Source organism: Ascoidea rubescens (assembly GCF_001661345.1).
Source record: "Ascoidea rubescens DSM 1968 unplaced genomic scaffold ASCRUscaffold_10, whole genome shotgun sequence".
In the NCBI taxonomy this organism is placed as follows: Eukaryota; Fungi; Ascomycota; class Saccharomycetes; order Ascoideales; family Ascoideaceae; genus Ascoidea; species Ascoidea rubescens.
This window is the reverse complement of record NW_017962922.1, coordinates 154,258-170,418: the sequence shown is the minus strand read 5'-3', so window position 1 is coordinate 170,418 and position 16,161 is coordinate 154,258. Positions and strand designations below refer to the sequence as shown.

Below are 16,161 nucleotides of genomic sequence, written 5' to 3'. Positions count from 1 at the left end.
AGGATCCAGAATAAGCTGCATTTTTATCCAGCGCACTTTATACTGTTACTGTCTTTTCTCTTTTATATGCCTTTTGTACCAATACTGGGCCCAAAAAGTCCCATTTTGAAAAATTATCATGTTTTCCAATTTTTTGGCTTTTTATTAAATGGCTTTTGGAATGTAAATCTCTGTTTTATCATGTGGTTTTTTTCACTAATTGGAAATCAAAATCAAAGCCAAAATCAAAATCAAAATCAAAATCAGAATCAAAATCACTAAATATAATACAATCCAACAGTATACTGCAACAAATCTATCAACTTCAAACTGATTTAGAAAATAATATACAAAATAATCAAAATAATCAAAATAATGAAATAAAAATAAAAATAAAAATAAAAATATTAGCCCTACTTTAAAATTTCACTAAATTACATCTTAAATTTGTCCCTGGAATTCTCAATTATCTCAATTAGGATATTCAATAATCAACAACTATTTATTCATCACAATTAACAAATTGTAATCATAAACAGCGTACTCATAAAAATAAAAAAAAATAAAAAAAGAAAGAAAAAATAAAAAAAAATTAACAAAAAGTAATAGCAAATCATTCTCCTTTATACATGGCTCGGAATTTCAAAGAATATTACTCAACGATTACTTATTATCTCTTGCTAGACTAGATAACCAAAGAACAAAAAATAGAGAACAAAGCACTTTAGATAATTCAAAAAATAATTTAGTAAATTTATTCAATTAAATAAAACAATTGTACTCACTAGACAGTTGTCGTTACAACGGCGCTGCAGGATATTGCATCGATAGCATACAATTCATACTGATTTTCCAACACACAAACAACCAAATAAATTTAAATAATATTTTCAAAGTTATAATCTCATAAAACAATAATTCATAAATAATAATTCACAATCAATAAACTTATATAATAAAATATTAATATTTAAAATTTATCAACATCAATACAAGAGGCGCAATCAACTTTTAAATTCTGCTATTGTTAAAATTCCTTAAAAAATAGTTGTGCTTTTTACATATTGATCTTCGTTGAATTTGAGTATTATTATATATAATAGGAGAATTTATCTTAATAATTGAACTCTTAGGCAAATAATTTATCAGGGTAAATTTTTCTCTAAACGGTTCATGAACATCCGTCCGAAAATGGAAGGAATTTCATCTATCTTTTGGTATTTCAAACTCTAACTCCAAATTCTATTTGTTTAGTCAAAACAAAAGCTATCTACAATTTTCAAAATTACTACAATCCCAATTATCACAACTATTCAATTATTCTCAATACCTCCAAAATCTTATCCGTTTAAGCTTTCCCGCTAGATATACTGTATTCTGTATCGTCTTCTATCTAAGGCAGGCTCACCATTACTTAGAGACTGCATTTACAAAATTAGTATCAAACTTTTCAAAATCTCTTTTTTTCTTGCAATCTAATTTAACTCAAACTTTTCATGGAAAAACTGGGGAAAGTTTAATGTAATGTTTTTCCTTTTCTCTCGCTTCCTAATGACAAATCTCTCTCATCTGACAATTAATCAATTTTAGAAAATTGACTCAAATTCTAAAATCATCAATCCACATCATAGCTAATGAAAATCTATACAACAGCAGCGGTATATAGAAATACAGCAGAATAGCTCTGCTTAAAATATTTCTATTTTGTATTTGAATCTTAAACAGAAAAATCATGTTAGAATGGTAAAAATAGGAAGATCAATAGTACCAAATGAGATTTTCTGGGTTTTTTTCGTCTTTTTTTAGAACAAAATCTAGTTGGATTTATTCACTCTCAAAGTCCTAATCTGTTCTTTTCCAGTCTAACTCGGAGCAAACGTTAATATTGATATATATACTTCGGAAAAAACTATCATTTTGCTGTTATGTTATTTCTCCTCTCACACCTGTGCCATTGCCATTTAATCTACTGTAACCAAGTGTCGATATTTGTCTTATCGTCTCTTGTGCATCTTTCTTTTCTTCATTTTTCTTGTTGTTTTCCTCCATTTCTTGTAACTCCCAAATTCCCAGCTGGCGGCCATGTGACCCACTGCCGGACCCAATCTTCGATATGCACCTTTTTTCTGGCGTGATGACCCATTTAAGAAAAGTGCAAGCCGGGCGTGTTCCGATTTTGTAGGGTCACAATGTGACACTCGCTCACGTGTGCAAACTGGCAATAGCGGAGAACCATTTTATTCTTAACGGTTCGGTCGTTTAACACCCGCGGAGCCACCGTTACTACGTAGGCGAAGCTAACGACCCGCCGTCCGAACCAACGTATTCGGAGAATCGGAAGCCAATTCCCAATCAGAAAATAAATATGTCTTCACGTGACTTTGGATTCATCTAAATCGCTCGCTGAGGGGGTCTCTTTACAGCATTGTTTCAGCTTTCAACAATAATACCAATGCTTTTCTCAAAACAAGGTCAAAAGATGGAAAGTCTATTTCATCGATTCTACTTTTGTCATAATTCTACTGGCTAGTATTCGAGATTAACATGATTTCGGAATATTTCCTGATTTGATCTAATTCACATTTTGCTTCACATTTTGCTTTCATTATCTATTATCATCTATCATCATGTCATGTTTATATTTAACTGAATTATTTTTCATAACTATCCTCTTCAATCAAAGATTGCTCTTCAAAAATGCTCAAGAATCAAAATCATAACCTTCCTGATTCCTCTGGTGCCGAAAATGCTCCCAAAGATGAAACTTCCACTGCAATTTTACGAAGAAAAAGAAAAAAAAATGCATTAGTCGTCGATGATCTCTTGCCCGATTTTGATAACTCAAATGATTGCACAATTGCTTTATCAACCAACACAATGAAAACATTACAAATATTTCAAGGAGATATGGTTTTTGCTCGAAGTAAAAAGAAAAAAGAGACCATTTTACTAACAACAATAAACGAAAATCTTGAAGATGGTATATGTCAAATAAATCGAGTTGCCAGAAGTAATCTTAGGATTTGTCTTGGTGATGTCGTTACAATTCGTCCTTGTTCTGATATTCAATATGGCTCTAAAATCTCTATCTCTCCAATTTCTGATACAATACAGGGTTTAAATGGCTCGTTATATCACACATTTATCAAACCGTTTTTTGATAATTGTTATAAACCTGTTAAAATCGGAGATCATTTCATTATTAGAACTGCAATGAGGTAGGTAGAATTTAAAATTGTCGAAATCGATGGTTTTGACTATTGTATTGTAGCCCCTGACACGATTGTTTATTGTGATGAAAAGCCAATTGATAGAGAATATGATGAAAATAATCTAAATGATGTCGGTTATGATGATATTGGTGGTTGTAGAAAACAAATGGCTCAAGTTAGAGAACTCATTGAATTGCCTTTACGTCACCCTCAGTTATTTGAAACTATCGGTATAAGGCCTCCAAAGGGGGTCTTAATGTATGGTCCTCCAGGTACCGGTAAAACTCTTTTAGCGAGAGCCATTGCTAATGAATCCGGTGCTTTATTTTTTTTAATAAATGGTCCAGAAATCATGTCTAAAATGGCAGGTGAGTCTGAGTCAAATTTAAGAAAGGTCTTTCAAGAAGCAGAAAAAAACTCTCCTTCCATTATCTTTATTGACGAAATTGATTCAATTGCTTCCAAAAGAGATAAAACAAATGGAGAAGTTGAGAAAAGAGTTGTGTCTCAATTATTAACCCTTATGGATGGTATGAAACCAAGATCAAATGTCATAGTCATTGCTGCTACTAATAGACCAAATTCAATTGACGCTGCCCTAAGAAGATTTGGTAGATTTGATCGTGAAGTTGATGTTGGTATTCCTGATACTGCTGGTCGTTTGGAAATCTTGAATATTCATACCAAAAATATGAAACTAGCCGATAATATTGATTTAGAGTCCATTGCTTTGGAGACCCATGGTTATGTTGGTTCTGATCTTGCTTCATTATGTTCTGAAGCTGCTATGCAACAAATCCGTGAGAAAATGGATCTTATTGATCTAGATGATGATAAAATTGATGTTGAAATATTAGAATCCCTTGGTGTAACAATGGAAAATTTCAGATTTGCTTTATCCAAATCTAACCCAAGTGCTCTTAGAGAAGCTGTCGTCGAAAGTACAAACGTCAAGTGGGAAGATATTGGCGGTTTAGATAAAATTAAAACTGAACTAAAAGAGACAGTTGAGTATCCAGTTTTACACCCAGAAAAATTTACAAAATTTGGTTTGTCTACTACAAAAGGTGTATTATTTTATGGGCCACCAGGCACAGGTAAAACTTTACTTGCAAAGGCTATAGCAACAGAAGTTTCTGCTAATTTTATTTCTATTAAAGGCCCTGAGTTATTATCCATGTGGTTTGGTGAATCAGAATCTAATATTAGGGATATCTTTGACAAAGCTCGTGCTGCTGCACCAACTGTTGTGTTTTTAGATGAGTTAGATTCAATTGCAAAAGCTCGTGGGGGCTCAACGGGTAATGAAAGCGGCACTTCTGATAGAGTTGTAAATCAGTTGCTAACCGAAATCGATGGTATGAATGCTAAGAAGAATGTTTTTGTAATTGGTGCAACAAACAGGCCCAATCAAATTGATCCAGCTTTACTAAGACCTGGTCGTTTGGACCAATTGATTTATGTTCCATTACCAGACGAACCGGCTCGTTTGTCTATTTTGAATGCTCAATTAAGAAAAACTCCATTAGAACCAGATTTAGATTTAGCTCAAATTGCTAATGTCACCGATGGTTTCTCAGGTGCAGATTTGTTATTTATTGTTCAAAGAGCTGCTAAATTTGCTATAAGAGATAGCATTGAAGCAGATTTAAAAAATGAAATAATCAAAAAATCAGAAAGTAAAAATGAGACTAATGTTGAAAAAATTAACGATGATAGCGATCCAGTTCCTTATATTACTCATTTACATTTTGAAGAAGCCATGAAAACAGCTAAAAGATCTGTATCAGATGCTGAGTTATTTCGTTATGAAACATATGCTCGAGAAATCTCTACTTCAACAGGCCAATTTTTGAGTTTCAAATTTAAACCAAGAAATTCAGCTCTTGAAGAATCTACAAATGATCAGGGTGATGTTAGCAACGCTGGTAATGATGGCGATAATCTTAATAATGATGATAGTGATAAATAATCATTTAATTTACTTAAATATTCATAATATTTTTTTTTTTTTCTTAGACTTTATTTTTGCATATTTTTTTAAAATTTTTATTAGAGATACATATTTTAGAAATTTGAGCCTACAAAGGTTAATAAATATTTTTTTTGCTAGTTTTTTCAAGATTATGACATTTTTAAAAAAAGATAAATGCTTTCTAAATTTTTTTGAATCTTTTCTTCGAAAAAACGTCAAAGTTTGTTATTTATCATTTTGCATTTGAACGCATTAACATGCATTTGAAAGATAAAACCAGTAATGTGGTTTGTTATATAATATTAGTGATAATATAATTTGCAATTTTGTTGAGTTGGCCGATAATAGCACAACCATTTTCAAATAGAATAAAAAACCGAAAGTTTTAAAAAGGCAGTTTAAAAATCTTAAAAAATCTAGTTTATTGGGCTATTCCATTCAGTAAGATGAACTCATACGGAATTTGTTAAAGGGAATGGATAACGAAGAAAACCGTTCTATCAAAAATTTAAGGGCTCAAAAATGCAATAAAATAAAAGGTATACTTGAAATTAAAACAGAAATCTAATAAATTGCAGTTAGACATTTCCAAATGTAATTTATTGAAAAGTGTTTTTGAAAATGTTTCTCCTAAGTTCAAAATAATACTGGATAAACTATTTACATGGAGATGCATGTAATTTTTCTGTGATGAATGCATACTTTTAGTGATTAAGCCAAAGTTGTTCAGATGTTGAGATAAGAAGATGATCATTATCGGCAGTTCAAAATGCCCATTTCCAAACAATTTGTTTGCCAATGGAAATGTGTTTGAAATAAATTAGTTTTTATACGTTTTTAAGACAATTCTTTTAAGTAGCTTGGGCTGATATTATTAAAAACCGGTTTTAAAATCAAAAAATATCACCTCAAGAAAATCCATTCTAATTGAGTAATAATGAAGGTTTTAAAACAAAGATAACGATTGAGCAAAAACGAAAAAGAATAATCTTGGATTTCTTTTGAAATTACTTTTAGAAGTATAATTGGGGAACAATCGAAAAAAAAAAGAATAATCATAAAAACTAAAATTTGGAATATAGTTTGATTTCAACTACAATTTTTTTTGAAAAAATATAAATTTAATACAATATTAGTTAAATGAAATTACTTTATTAAAAAGCAAAACAATAAAAATTATAGTAAAGATTGAAATAGAATTTAATAATTACACTAACTAATTTATTTCTTTTTACCGGAGACACCGACGGTTTTACCACGACGACCAGTTGTTTTAGTATGTTGACCTCTAACTTTTAATCCAAAGTAGTGACGAATACCTCTGTGGGCTCTAATTTTTTTTAATCTTTCTAAATCATCACGTAATTTTGATTCCAATTGATTAGCTAAGGAATGAGAATCTTTGCCGGTAGTGAAATCACGTTGTCTATTTAAGAACCATGATGGAATTTTATATTGAGTTGGGTTTTGCATAATAGTAATAATTCTTTCTAATTCTTCTTGAGTTAATTCACCAGCTCTTTTGGATAAATCAATATCAGCTTTTTTACAAACCAAGTTGGAGTAACGACGACCAACACCACGAATGGTGGTTAAGGCGTACATGATTTTAATTCTACCATCAACATTGGTGTTGAGTAAACTATTAAAAAATCAGTTAGTATGAATGTTTCAATTTTTTTTTAATTTGATTGATCTGATCTCAAAAAATAAAACAATATTGCTTGAAACTTTTGTAAAATTTTTTGGTTTAAAAACCAAAAAGCAAAATATGAATTATCTAAAACGGACAAATTTGATCTTTTCGTTATATTATTGTTTTAATAAATATATTTTAGTTTTAATTATTAAAAATTTATATTTTAAAATTTTTTGAAATAAAACCTCATGTCAGAGATGTATTTAGTGTACTATTTTTATGATTTCAATTTTTTCAAACTTTCCGAAATTTATGAATTGTCCAAATTCATGAAAAATAATGAATTAATTTTTTGTTTAGCAGAATTAAAAATTTACTGAATGGCAGTTTGAAGCCATATTATGGTTATTTCAAGTTGGTTGATCCATGAATAATAGGTATCTGACCAGCACATTAAATCTTTTGTATTTGAAGCATTGAAGCTGATATGAAACGTACCGTAAAATGTGTTGGAAACTACCTTGTTCTTGAACAACTAAAGACATTTTGATTAAGTTATTATTTGTTGCTGATTCCTAGTCTTTGCTACACCTTAACGTATGTATATTACTCCACCAGTATTAAATTGATATTGTGAAAATTCACCAAGGAAGCTAATCACGTTGGATAAAAAGTAGCTTACACCAATATTACATAATCAAAGACATATTTGGAGGCATTTGCGATGTTTGTGGTAATTGGCGAACGGTGCGGTTGCGAGAAAACCAGTATTGTATGTCTATTTTCAGATTGGTCACGTTTATTACAATAGGGCTTAAACTACAAATACAAAGCCCTAGAACCTAAATAAATCCACTGCACTGGTTTTAGAGAGGCTCGACTTTATTTTGTGGAGCTGATCACTGAATTGGTAATGAAGAAAGTTTGGAGAATATAAATAAAACACAATATTTATTTACACGTGAATGGAAGCTATCATCTATTTTCCTGTTCAGTTTCCTAGCATCCTTAGTATCTGATTGCCTTATTGTCTTGTAGGTCTCTATTACCATAGACTTATAGTCACATAGGCTTATTGTTCATGATGTTTCATCAACTTCAACAAATTCGTCAAAGCACTGAATTCAATAATCACACGATTGGCTTTTAGGAGATCTCTCACATCAACTTTAGCATACTCAATCACTTTAAATTTTTTGTATGATTCAAATGCTTTGGTTAGATTTGGTCTTTCCTCATTGACAATAAACAACACGTTTCTTAATTTGAAATCGTGAGCCTCGACAAAATTATCTGCGGCAAGTTGGTCATTAGTTAAGAATTCGCATACTTCGACTTCATTTTCTCGACTAGGTGACTGAAGATTCTTGTCAGCTTTTGACTCTTTATCAAGACCAACTATGAATAAATTGCCAGTCTTATATTGATGACTCAAAGCAACTCTATAGGCCAATGTATAAACTTTGAAAGGTAGTTTGGTTGAGTAATCATTTGGAGCATTTCTTGCATGTGCTCTACCACCTTCCAATCTTATGGGAGACCCTTTATCACCCACTCTTGCTCTACCCGTACCTTTTTGAGCATGCAATTTTCTACCTGAATATCCCATTTGAGAACGACTTGGTGGATTTGATGCACCTACTCTTGCACAGTTTGCTTCCATGACAACTGCTTTCCAGAGAATATCTCTTCGCAATGGTTGTGCTAGTAGTTTCCAGTTCACTGATATAAATGATTTTGGTTCCAATGAAGGGAAAGATCTTAATGATGCCAACACATATCTTGGGGGCTCTATAATTGACCGATGTCATTTGGTTAGTTTATGAATCTCTGTTAAAATAGTCGATATAAAAACAAGAAAAAAAAATCAAAAAAGAAAAATGACAGCACATACTATAAGGATGCAAATTATGGCCAACAGATTCGGTTACACTAGCAGCTAGACTAGATGATTGACAAATTTGTCTCTAAATAAATGAGTTAGTGATTATGATCTTGAAGAGATTGTTCACCAATAAACAACAGCACAAGATTAACCGGAAACATACCACCCAAAAATTCTTAATTGGACTTATTATAGATCTTCCTATAAACATTCCTGAAACTCGACTAGTTGAACTGTTTTTTTCACTGCTCTTGCACTCTTCCAATTCTTCACTATTTCTTTATGTCAACCTTCTATTTAATTTTTGTCCAATTGAAAAGAAAAACCGCTTCATGCGCCATTTCTTACATAATGCTTTCCTATTTAAGTAATTTAAGGCCGTACATCGTACGCCTTAGGATATTTAGGGCTGGTGCACGATGAAATTTCTATAGCAGATGATATCAATTAACAAATAATCAACAACTCTTTGATTGGAAACACATTTGTTGAATTGTAGCTCAAAAAATTGCCAGAAATAGCTTTTGTATTTTTGAATTCAATACGTTTGCTTTGTTTGGGCATGTTTAAAGTACAGAGATTTGCTATTCAAATAAACTGATTTTCAAAGACCAATCAATTAGAAAGACTCTCTTCAAGTTGAGCTCAATTCCATTTCAATATTTTAGACGTGATAATCCTTTTTATTATCATCATGTAAACTCCCTGTAGTATTGATTTTGATATTTTGCATATAATACGAAATTTAAACAGCCTCAAGGATTGTGTGGGAATATGTTTTATATTCGGCTCTTCTATAAAACCATTGAAAGCTCGTTTTAATTGGTTCTGAAACATTGGAAGTGTATGATTAGGATTGGAATATATTCAGAATGCTTTGGATCAGATGAAAAATTATTCAAAGATATTTGCCAATATTTGCCAATATTTGAAAATATTCACACGTTTATTCATCAAAAAAGAAAGAACAAAATCCTCCAAAATATTTCACTTGGTTTGTAGCAAATGTTACATCAAAGCTATAATGAAATCTGTATAGTATTAAAGGAAACATTGAATTTTTCTTGTTAAGATTGTTGTTTTTATTGTCTTATCATTTCTTTTTAATTATTAAAAGAAAAAATGTTAAAGCCTACAAAATATAGTATTGATCTTGTGCTTACAAAATCATTTCAAACACTTGTAATTTCAATTCTTATTTATATTAAACTAAAATATAACAATGGTTTTCTTTTATATTTATTTTTAATTTCTCATTTAATTGCAAACTTTAATGATTATTACAAAATTAGTTTATTTAATAACCATTCAAAGAATAACAGATTTGAAATAACTTCTAATGATGTTGTTCTAATAATTGGTGGTTCAAGAGGTTTGGGTTATGAAATTTTAAAGAAATTTTTAATATTTGAAAATTGCAAAATTTGTATAATTGATAAACAAGAATTGGATCAAGTTGAATTGAATTCATTTTGTTTAAAATATAACAATGCAAACACCACTGCTAATAATAATAATAATAATAATAATAATAACCTGATAAATAAAAGAGTATTTTACTTTAATTGTGATGTTTCCAATAAAAATAATTTATTAAATACATTTAGAAAAATTGAGACAAAAATCGGTTCAGTGACAATTTTGATTAATAATGTTGGAATTAAACACTCTGAACCATTTTTAAAATTAAAATATCTGAAGATGATTAATATAATTAATACAAATTTAATTTCATATATTTTATCAATGAAGTTTTTTTTACAATTATCAATTAATGAAAAAAGAAAACTTTACATTATTAATATTTCATCAGTCTTGGGATTAATTGGTCCAGCAAACTTATCCATCTACTCACTAACAAAGACTTCAATAATATCATTGCATGAATCAATATTACATGAGATTAATCTTTTAAAAAACAATCAAATTAAAATGTTATTAATTAAATTAGGACAACTAGATACATTATTATTTAACGATGTTAAACCTCCTAAACCATTTTTAGCACCAATATTAAGTCATGAAAAGATGTCAAAATTAATTTATTCAAATATTAAGAGAAATCAAATTGGTGAGATTTCATTACCATTATATGGAAAATTTTTACCAATTTTAAAGATAATACCATTTTTCATTGTTGAATTTTTAAGAAAATTTAGTGAAATGGATAGAAGTAGTGTTGAGGTTTTCAACTCAATGGACAAGAATGAAAATGAATATATTGGTAATAGTAATAAAAAAGTGAAAAAGAAAAAGGAAAAATTACAAGTCATTGATAGTATAATTCAAGAATTGAGTCAAGATGGAGGTTTAAACTGTAATGATAATGAAACAAAAAAAAAGCATGGTGAAGAAATTCAATAAAAAGTTTTAATTGATTAAGAAATGGTAAATTAAAATAAATTAGAATAAATTAGAATAAATTATTTAGTATAAAAATTGATATAAATTTTTTTTCATTAGTTAATTACTCGGCTAGTTTTTCGATCAGTTATTTTGATGTTTTAATTATAGAATCTTTTATAATTTTTTGAAATTCTTCAATTTGCAAAAAACCCAATTCATTGAAGACAGATGAAAATTTTAAATTTGAATCGAATTTTTTTACATTGCTATCATTATCAAACAATTCAATTGTTAAATTGTAAGTTGGAACAACTTGTTTTTTATTTATTGTAGTTTTTATAATGATTTTGTTAATTTCTTCATCAATATTTTGATCTTTTTGATCTTTTTGATTTTTTTTATTTTTTTTATCCTTTGTATCTTTATTATTGTTTAAATTGATACCCGTATATTTAATATCAGCTTGATAAAATTTCATAAAAACAAAAAAAACAGTTTGAATTAAGAAATAAACCACTATTAAGATTACGGTATAGTTATAGGATTCACTAAATGATAATTTTTTGTCAACCAAATAAGTTGTACCACCAATTAACGCAAGAGCAGTCGATAAGCCAATTTCAATATCTTTTAACTTGAAATCTTGTTTAAAACCAAGGTTTGATAAAATAAATGGAAGATTATCATCACAATTATTTTTCAAATCATTTGCAGAACTAAAATGAGACAAAAAACAAAAAAATCAATCGTTAGAATAAGTTGGAAAATATGAATGGAATTGGATGACCAATATCAAAATAACCAAAATCATTAACATACTATAAGTTGATCTTCTTGATAACTTGTTGAGACATGTTGAAAAGACAAATAAGTAGAAGAGGGATGTATAAATTGTATATTACAAAGGTATGAAATGATATAAAAAGAGGATCTGAGTTGTTAGAAACTCATCATATAAGGTACTCGCATAGTTAAGCGCGGACAGAAGCCGGCTCTAGAAACCGAAAACACCGCAGCTTTGATGCTGAAATTTCTTTGGAAATTATGAATAAACCACCAAAAAACGCAACGAAACTGGGGCTAGTTCGATGGTAAGCTGTAGCCGAACTATTTTTGGGCCACTAGGGAACCACTGTCCAATCAGTGCGAATGAACTATTTTTTTTAAAACACATCAGGCAATCTTTCTATCTCATATTTCTTAGCTGCAACAGACATAAGAGGAATACCAGGAACCTTTCGTATTCTTCGCTTGAGATCAGCATCGTTGGTGGCCACTATGTAGCACTTGTGCTGAATAACTCTAGAAACCAAACAGTCATCAGCATAGGTTCCTTTATGGCTGCAGCTCAATCTTTTTATTCTTGAGTCCTTTGCCAATCTTAATGCAATTCTGAACTTGGGCCCTAGCTTCTCCAACTCGGCCATTACACAATCTGTTATTATCGGAATGCATTTGGCATACAAGCAGTCCATCATCCCCCTGACTATGTCTATCTTTTTCTGAATGCTGAAATTGATGAAATTTGTATCTATTAACACTTGGTATGGTGGTTTCAAAGCTTGATTGAACTGGAAAAACAAAGCAGAAGACACTTGAGGCACATCACGAACCAATTCAGAATCCTTCTGCTGTTTGGGGTTGCCTTCTTTTGTGGTTTTTTTCAGCCTCTGGTCTTTGGCACTAAGAGTACGTTTTGTAAGTGCAAACTTTCTGACTTTCTTTGCCTTTCCCATTTTTTGCAGTTGTAAATAGCGATTTGAGTTGGAGAAAACAAAAAAAATTTATTTTTCATTTTTACTCAAAATAAAGTTTAGAGAATAAAACAAATTAGGAAAAAAACGACATCTGCAGGACTCGAACCTGCGCGGGAAATCCCAAAAGATGCCTTGAAGTAGATTCAAGTCTTTCGCCTTAACCACTCGGCCAAGATGCCCTTCTTAAAGTTTATGTAATGTATATATTTTATTTATTCTTTAATTGGAACCTTCAAGTAGAATCTTTAATTATTATTAGTTTTTATTTTTTGAAGAACGTAATTAGGGATGAACCATGAATAGCCATGTTAAGACTCTTTAATCAGTCATTACCTCGCCTTGGAATGTCTTTCAGCACTTGTTCTGTTTTTCAGAGAATTCAATTGAAACCCATTCAGTTAACCGAAACTGAGACAAAAATCAGAAACGTTTTGGTTGATTTTTGCGATTATTATAATTACAATCTTAAAACTAACCAATCTCAAGATAATATTGTTCCAAGAGTCACTGGTGGTTGGGTTAGAGATAAGCTATTGGGCCGACATTCAAACGATCTTGATATTGCCATCAATGGTGTATCTGGTGAAGAATTTGCTGAGAGTTTAAGTCATTTTTTGCAAGACAATTATTCCAAGTACGAAATTTCTCCATCTTCCATTCATAAAATTAAAAAAAATCCTGAAAAATCCAAGCATTTAGAGACTGCTACAAGTAAACTATTTGGTCAATCGATTGATTTTGTGAATTTAAGATCTGAAGAATATACTGAAAATTCACGAATTCCAATCATAAAATTTGGCACGCCATCTGAAGATGCTTATCGAAGAGATGCGACTTTAAACGCTTTATTTTATAATTTGAAATCTCAATCAGTAGAAGATTTTACAGATCAAGGAATTGAGGATTTACAAGATGGTATATTAAGAACACCATTAGATCCTAAACAAACCTTTTTAGATGATCCTTTAAGGGTATTAAGACTAATTAGATTTGCAAATAGATTTAATTTTCAAATTGATCAAACTGCTTTAAATGAAATGAGCAATAGGGAGATTAGTGAAATGTTGAAAAGAAAAATTAGCAGAGAAAGAATTGGTACAGAGATTAGGAAAATATTAATTTCAAACAATGGTCCCCTAGTTGGATTAAGCTTAATCTTGCAAAACAATTTATTTAACTCGGTATTTAATATAGATGGAATAGAGTCAATTGCACAGAAATTGAATGAAAATAGTGCTAATATGGTAAATGATTCAATTAATAAATGTTCAGTCATATTAAAGGATTCAATAGTGTTTATATCAAATTATATCAAGCATCTCGATGAAATTAAAAATACAAATGGTTTAAATGAAATTGAAAACATTTTATATTCAATTTTAGCTCCTCAAAATAAAACTAATGACGAAATTTTTAATGGAATTGATAATGAAACATTAAAAGTTTGGTTTTGGTTGTTTGTTATATTGAAAGACCTTGATTTATTTAAAATAAAAGTCAATCCAAATAAAAAACAATTAGAAGAGTATTTATCCACAGTTATTATTAGAGAGGCGTTAAAATATGGTAGAAATGATTTTGATAACGTAACATTATTAATAAGTCATCAAAGTGAATTTAATGGAATACTTGATAAGATTAAAGAAGACAATTTAAAGAGATTTGAAATCGGGTTGTTTATCCGAAAATTGGACAAAAAATGGATTTTAATGATTTTAGTTGAGTATTTATTCAATTACAATAATATTGAAAAAAGAGAGAATACAATTAAACTATACAATTATATAATTGGAAGCGGGTTAGTAGATTGTTATGAAATGAAGTCATTAGTCGTTGGTAAAGAGCTTGCCAATATTTTTAATAAAAAAGCTGGACCGTGGATGAAAAAAGTATTAGATGAAATAATAATTTGGCAACTTGAAAATCCAGAAAAAAATAAAGAAGATTGTGTGAAGTTCATTAAAACATTAGTTTAAAAAGAAAAGAGACATAAAATAAATAGCATATCACTAGATAAATGCAATATTATTGAATTGAATTGAATTAAATTAGATTAAGTAAAATTGAATTGAATTGAATTGATTCAATTTAAACTTAAACTTTTGAGGTTGATTTGTGCAATTTTGGAAATGGTTTCAAAGGTGTTTTGGTGAAACTGATATTAATATAAGAGTTATCAGTTGTTGCGAGCTCAGTATACATAATATACCATGCCATAGCAGCTACTATTATACCAATTACACCACCAGCTTTTGTAACATTGGCAGAACCTGTAAAATTAGCAATTGATAAGACTAGGAATAGTAGGAAAACCATTCCAATTAAAAGGAAAAAATCAACTCTACCCTTAAAGGTGCATATCCACAAAAAGAGGCATAGTATTGCCCAAGATAACAAATAAAAACCCAAGGCATTACCTAGTTGTTCTGAATCATTAGAATAAGCAGATAATACGCCGAATGATTCTGTGTTTATAGCAGCCCAAGACATCCAAAACGCAGCAAAAGGAACAAAAACACTACTTGTATAAGTATCACCTTGAAAGAATGCTAATAATCCGGCAAGACCCAACACAAATCCACCAAAGAAGTAACTCATTGGAGCTGCAATATTTGGAATTGAAAGATCAAGACAGTTTGCGTTACTGCATGATAATACAAAAGCAGTTCCGGCAAAAGCAGCCAAACCCATGGGAAGTGGATTTGCCGGTTTGGGAAGTTGGGTTTGAGTTTGAGTTTGGAACTGAAATGGTTGTTGAAGTTGGTTTCTTTGTAAAAGATAATTTATGAATTCATCTTTATTTATCTGATTTGAGCCGATTTTTATGCAATCGTTATAGAAATTATTTGTATTTGACTTTGAGCATAGGTTTTCACTATGACTCTCGTCGGGCTTTTCAGTAAAATCAGTTTGATAAGACATTGTAAAAATAAGTAGGCAAATAAATGAGTTAATAAATAAGACAATGATAATGAAAAGAAAACAAAATCAATATAAAGAAGCGAAGAAACATGGCTTAAATACAATTGCTGTTGGTGTGGAAGGGTTGCGAGAGACATTACCAACACATTGTTCTAAAATGAGTTTGGTAAATATATTGTGGATATTTTCCAATTAGTCGAATAAAACCAAAATGTACTGAGGATGGGGTAGAGTGATACTCTAGCCCAAGCAATTTCAGCCCTACGATGGAATAAAGCATCAAAGGTGATTGAGGTAGTGGAGAAACCAAAAAAAAAAATCAGTTGAGCATGCCAAACACAGAGAATAAAAAGAAAAAGGAAGGGTACTGTAACAGAATCAATCCAAGAGGAAGCAGATGGATGATGGAGTGATTCCACCACAGATCACAAAACAGGACAGGAAGG

The 16,161-nt window shown here is 30.3% G+C and overlaps 9 protein-coding genes and 1 non-coding gene across 10 annotated transcripts; 4 read left to right on the top strand and 6 right to left on the bottom strand.

Moving 5' to 3' along the window:
- Window positions 1-2,676: 2,676 nt before the first annotated feature.
- Window positions 2,677-5,163, top strand: ASCRUDRAFT_81718 (AAA ATPase; the record flags this gene model as incomplete). Its single annotated transcript, XM_020194652.1, has 2 exons — window positions 2,677-3,156; window positions 3,202-5,163. The coding sequence occupies 2 exons, from the start codon at window positions 2,677-2,679 to the stop codon at window positions 5,161-5,163; spliced, it is 2,442 nt and encodes an 813-aa protein (XP_020046129.1).
- A 1,123-nt stretch (window positions 5,164-6,286) lies between these two features.
- On the bottom strand, window positions 6,287-6,977 carry RPS18B (40S ribosomal protein uS13). Its single transcript, XM_020193610.1, has one exon. It carries the CDS (start codon window positions 6,769-6,771, stop codon window positions 6,388-6,390), a length of 384 nt encoding a protein of 127 aa, XP_020046128.1. The 5' UTR covers window positions 6,772-6,977; the 3' UTR covers window positions 6,287-6,387.
- A 708-nt stretch (window positions 6,978-7,685) lies between these two features.
- On the bottom strand, window positions 7,686-8,998 carry YML6 (mitochondrial 54S ribosomal protein uL4m). The gene is made up of 3 exons (XM_020193609.1): window positions 8,854-8,998; window positions 8,700-8,772; window positions 7,686-8,596 (listed from the first exon to the last, which is right to left on the bottom strand). The coding sequence occupies exons 1-3, from the start codon at window positions 8,899-8,901 to the stop codon at window positions 7,878-7,880; spliced, it is 840 nt and encodes a 279-aa protein (XP_020046127.1). The 5' UTR covers window positions 8,902-8,998; the 3' UTR covers window positions 7,686-7,877.
- A 425-nt stretch (window positions 8,999-9,423) lies between these two features.
- ASCRUDRAFT_76773 (uncharacterized protein) lies at window positions 9,424-9,842 on the top strand. The gene has a single exon (XM_020193608.1). It carries the CDS (start codon window positions 9,537-9,539, stop codon window positions 9,690-9,692), a length of 156 nt encoding a protein of 51 aa, XP_020046126.1. The 5' UTR covers window positions 9,424-9,536; the 3' UTR covers window positions 9,693-9,842.
- Window positions 9,843-9,974: 132 nt separating this feature from the next.
- On the top strand, window positions 9,975-10,895 carry ASCRUDRAFT_27363 (NAD(P)-binding protein; the record flags this gene model as incomplete). Its single annotated transcript, XM_020189998.1, has 2 exons — window positions 9,975-10,164; window positions 10,243-10,895. Coding segments are annotated over 2 exons (843 nt in total), but the record flags the coding sequence as incomplete, so codon positions are not given.
- A 286-nt stretch (window positions 10,896-11,181) lies between these two features.
- Window positions 11,182-11,890, bottom strand: SPC2 (signal peptidase complex subunit SPC2; the record flags this gene model as incomplete). Its single annotated transcript, XM_020191920.1, has 2 exons — window positions 11,182-11,752; window positions 11,856-11,890. The coding sequence occupies 2 exons, from the start codon at window positions 11,888-11,890 to the stop codon at window positions 11,182-11,184; spliced, it is 606 nt and encodes a 201-aa protein (XP_020046124.1).
- Window positions 11,891-12,199: 309 nt separating this feature from the next.
- On the bottom strand, window positions 12,200-12,772 carry FCF1 (rRNA-processing protein FCF1; the record flags this gene model as incomplete). The annotated part of the gene is made up of 1 exon (XM_020194651.1): window positions 12,200-12,772. One exon carries the CDS (start codon window positions 12,770-12,772, stop codon window positions 12,200-12,202), a length of 573 nt encoding a protein of 190 aa, XP_020046123.1.
- A 106-nt stretch (window positions 12,773-12,878) lies between these two features.
- On the bottom strand, window positions 12,879-12,972 carry ASCRUDRAFT_t120. Its single transcript has one exon. It is a non-coding gene; the product is annotated as a tRNA-Ser (tRNA).
- Window positions 12,973-13,137: 165 nt separating this feature from the next.
- Window positions 13,138-14,769, top strand: CCA1 (tRNA adenylyltransferase; the record flags this gene model as incomplete). Its single annotated transcript, XM_020190721.1, has 2 exons — window positions 13,138-14,137; window positions 14,237-14,769. The coding sequence occupies 2 exons, from the start codon at window positions 13,138-13,140 to the stop codon at window positions 14,767-14,769; spliced, it is 1,533 nt and encodes a 510-aa protein (XP_020046122.1).
- Window positions 14,770-14,950: 181 nt separating this feature from the next.
- On the bottom strand, window positions 14,951-15,505 carry ASCRUDRAFT_25518 (acetate uptake transporter family protein; the record flags this gene model as incomplete). The annotated part of the gene is made up of 1 exon (XM_020189892.1): window positions 14,951-15,505. A coding segment is annotated over one exon (555 nt), but the record flags the coding sequence as incomplete, so codon positions are not given.
- Between the last annotated feature and the right edge of the window lie 656 nt (window positions 15,506-16,161).